Here is a 3,856-nt window from a genome sequence, read left to right on the forward strand (position 1 = left end):
TATATATACAGTATATATATATATATATAAAAATTTATATATTTATACAGTATATACTACGCCCTATCCATCAAAAGGGAGGGAATTTATTTTAATAGTATTATTATTATTTAAGATTTTTAACACAATTTTTTTATTTAAGGATAAATTAGTGAGTAAAATATATTTATTTTTTTTTGAATATTATCAATAGTTATTTATTACTGTATTATTATTATTATTATTATTATTATTAAATTTGTAGTTTGAGTGATGCTGAGGGTTAGTCATAAGGATTTTTTTGTTTTGTTTGAATTAAAAAAAGTTAATTAATAAGTGATAAGTTAGTTATGAAAGAGAGAAAGAAAGAGAGAGAGAGAGAGACAGAGAGAGAGAGAGAGAGAGAGAGAGAGAGAGAGAGAGAGAGAGGATATTATTGTGTAATTTATTTTCAATATATTTTTTAACGATAAAATAAATAGGTATATAAAGAGCACTGAAATTTAACAAATTTTTATGTTTTAAAAACAGTTTGCTTTAAAAAAATTTTAAAATAATTTTTATATTGTGTGTGAAGTAAATAAAAATCTCCTTTAAAAAAATGAATTCAATTGTTGTAAGTTTTAATTTTTATTTAAAAAATTATATATTAAAATAAATAATTAAATATAGATTAATTTAATTTTATAATCTAAAAAATCTGTAACTATTTTATTGTTTCGTATTTAACTATAAATTAATTAGTATTTTTTAAATTAATTAGTAATGACTCTGACTTTTGATAATTTTTCAATAACAACAACAAATTTAAACTAATATAATTAACTTAATAAATTTAAAATACAATTATTTTTAAAAAAATTTATTTTATATAAAAAAAAAGTTTTATATAGTTAATTCAATTAACAAAAATTAACTACTTTTTAATTTATATTAAAAAATAACATTTATATATACTATATATATACTAAAGTTACAGTTTTATATTTATTATGAAAAAAAATCAATTATTATTTTTTTAATTTAATAATAATATTGTTTTAAATATTTAATTAATTATTCATTTAATTAATTCATCAATTAATTAATTAATTGAGTATTTATTTATTTGTTATTTTTTTTAAATATTTATTTATTATTTTTTAAATATTTATTTATTATTTTTTAAAAAATATTTATCTATAGGTACTTTTCGCCCTAATCGGTATGTCGGTAGCCCTGCCCTCACACTCGATCAACTCGTATGCCATCCATACCCCGGTTAGCTCAGTTAGCTCCTACTCGAGCAGTGTCCATCATCCGGCAACCCTGCATACCGTTCCCGTTGTCAGCCATTATGCCGCCGCCCCAGCAGTTGTCAGCCATTTGTCTGCCGGCCCAGCAGTGGTCAGCCATTTAGCCGCTGCACCGTTGGTCAGCACCCACTACGCCGCCGCTCCAGTGGTCAGCCATTTGGCTGCCGCCCCGTTGGCCATCAATCATGGACTGCACGCCCGTGTTTTGGGTGCACCCCTGTTGACCTCCAAACTGTTGATCCGTTAAACTATTAACTATTTTATTGGTTAATAATACCCAACAATATTTCGTTATATATTTTTGTATATAATGTTTATTATGTATTGTATAAAATGCAGTTATAAAATGTAAAAAAAAATATTAAATAATTTTTTTCTATTGTAAATTTAATTTTTTTTATTTCAAAATTTGAGTTGTTAAGTTATGATTTTTTTTTGTTTATAAAAAAAAAATTTCAAATAAAATTTTAGTTGATTACATTTTTTTGTTGATAATATTAATTAAAAAATTTAATAATACTTTATATAAGAAAATAATTTAATTTATATATTTAATAAATACATGATTAATACATATAAGTTATTTCTAGTTTAATATTAAATTAATTGTGAATATACTAATTATATATAAATATTTATAAATAATTTAGTCAATCGATTATATTAGAATTATACTGTATTTATTGTTAAACATTTTAAATTTAATTTAATTAAAAAAAGCATTTTTACTAAAATATTAATTATAAATTTAAATCATTTATTTTGTTTACAACATAACAAAAAAACTATAATCTTATAAATGATTTAAAAAATTTATGAATTAATAATAAAATAAAAAACTAACAAGTTATAATTAACTAGTCATATGTATTAGATATAATTTTTTTTGAATTTTCAAATTAATTGACTATAAAAATAATTACTTAGATTTTTTAAAAATGATTTTATATAAAAGTAATTAATTAACTTTATTTAATTATATTAAAAAATTATTTTGTGATGACTATAACAAATTTAATTTTATTTAATTATAATTATTTATTTCAAAATTTTAAGTAAATAGTTAAAATAGTATAGTATAATATAGTTTTTATAAAATAGCTAACGTTTTTTACTAAAATTATATATATTATTGCAAAAAATATTGTTATAAAATTTACATTAATCTAAATTACAGTTTATTTATATTTAATATATTAAGTTGAATAACTTAAAACAACAACATCATTAAATTTTATGTATTTAACTATAACTATTAAATATAATTTAATATATATATATAACATTTAATATTTAATTTAATTAATAACAAAAATATTAATGCTAAAATTAAGTTAGTTAAAAATATATGTCACTTTTTAGATTATTTTATTAATTATTTAATAATAGTTTTATTGTTTTAAATTTAACTAAAAAACAAAAGTTTCTAATTTAATTTATTTGAAAACAAATTAAAGTAGTATTATTTAGTTAAAATTAAAATCTTATATTATCTTTCTATTTGCCAATTACATTAATAAAATATTGCAAAATTATGTTATAAAAATCAACAAATACAACACTTTACAGTTTTAATTAAAAAAATAATAAATTATTTATTATAAAATACAAAGAATAATTAACATTAGAAAATTATTTTTATAATTATAAAAATAAAATAAATTATTAATTGTCTAATTGCATTATAAATACTTTTTAATAATAAAATTTAAGTTTTTTTTAATAAATAATTTGATATCTTTATGTATGTACAAAAAAATCTTTAAATTCCAGTAAACTAATAATAATTATAAATTTTTTAATTTAAGGATTAAATTAAAGAAAATAATTACTATTACAGTTCTTTATTATATAATTTTTATATAATCTTAACAAAACTTATATATATAAAAAATTTTAACATTAAATTTTATATATATATAAACAACTATTTAATATAATTTAATATATATATATATAAAACATTTAATATATAATTTAGTTAATAGAAAATTAAAGGTATAAATAAGTTAGTTAAAAATATTTTTTAATTTTTAGATTATTCTATTAATTATTTTTATATAGTTTTATTGTTTTAAATTTAACTAAAAAAAACAAAAGTTTTTAATTTTATTTATTTGAAAATAAATTAAAATAGTATTATTGAGTTAAAATTAAAATCTTATATTTGCTCTCTATTTGTCAAATATATTAATAAAATTATTTAGCATAAAATAAGATAATAATTTTTATTAGTAATTAAATTTCTAATTATAAAAAATAAAATAAATTATTAATTGTCTAATTGCAAATAGCTACTTTTTAATTATAAAATTTAAGTTTTTTTTAATAAATAATTTGTTATCTTTATGTATGTACAAAAAAAACTTAAAATTCCTGATATCTAAAAATAATTATTAATTTTATAATTTAAGGATTAAATTTAAAATAAAATTATTATTACAGTTCTTTTTTATGCATATAATTCAAAAATAGTTATATAATTTTAATAAAACTTTTATTTTAAATTAAAAAAATATATATTACAAAATCATAATGTATACTAATTATTATACATACATAATGAATATAATATATATATT

The 3,856-nt window shown here is 16.3% G+C and overlaps 1 protein-coding gene across 1 annotated transcript; it reads left to right on the forward strand.

Moving 5' to 3' along the window:
• The first annotated feature begins 252 nt into the window (after window positions 1-252).
• Window positions 253-1,521, forward strand: LOC128951637 (pupal cuticle protein G1A-like). Its single transcript, XM_054296884.1, has 2 exons — window positions 253-261; window positions 1,165-1,521. The coding sequence occupies exons 1-2, from the start codon at window positions 253-255 to the stop codon at window positions 1,519-1,521; spliced, it is 366 nt and encodes a 121-aa protein (XP_054152859.1).
• Window positions 1,522-3,856: the final 2,335 nt, after the last annotated feature.

The sequence above is a fragment of the Oppia nitens genome, unplaced genomic scaffold, assembly GCF_028296485.1.
Source record: "Oppia nitens isolate AA-2021 unplaced genomic scaffold, nextdenovo-longstitch-racon4-pilon3 scaffold1_pilon_pilon_pilon, whole genome shotgun sequence".
Taxonomy (NCBI): Eukaryota; Metazoa; Arthropoda; class Arachnida; order Sarcoptiformes; family Oppiidae; genus Oppia; species Oppia nitens.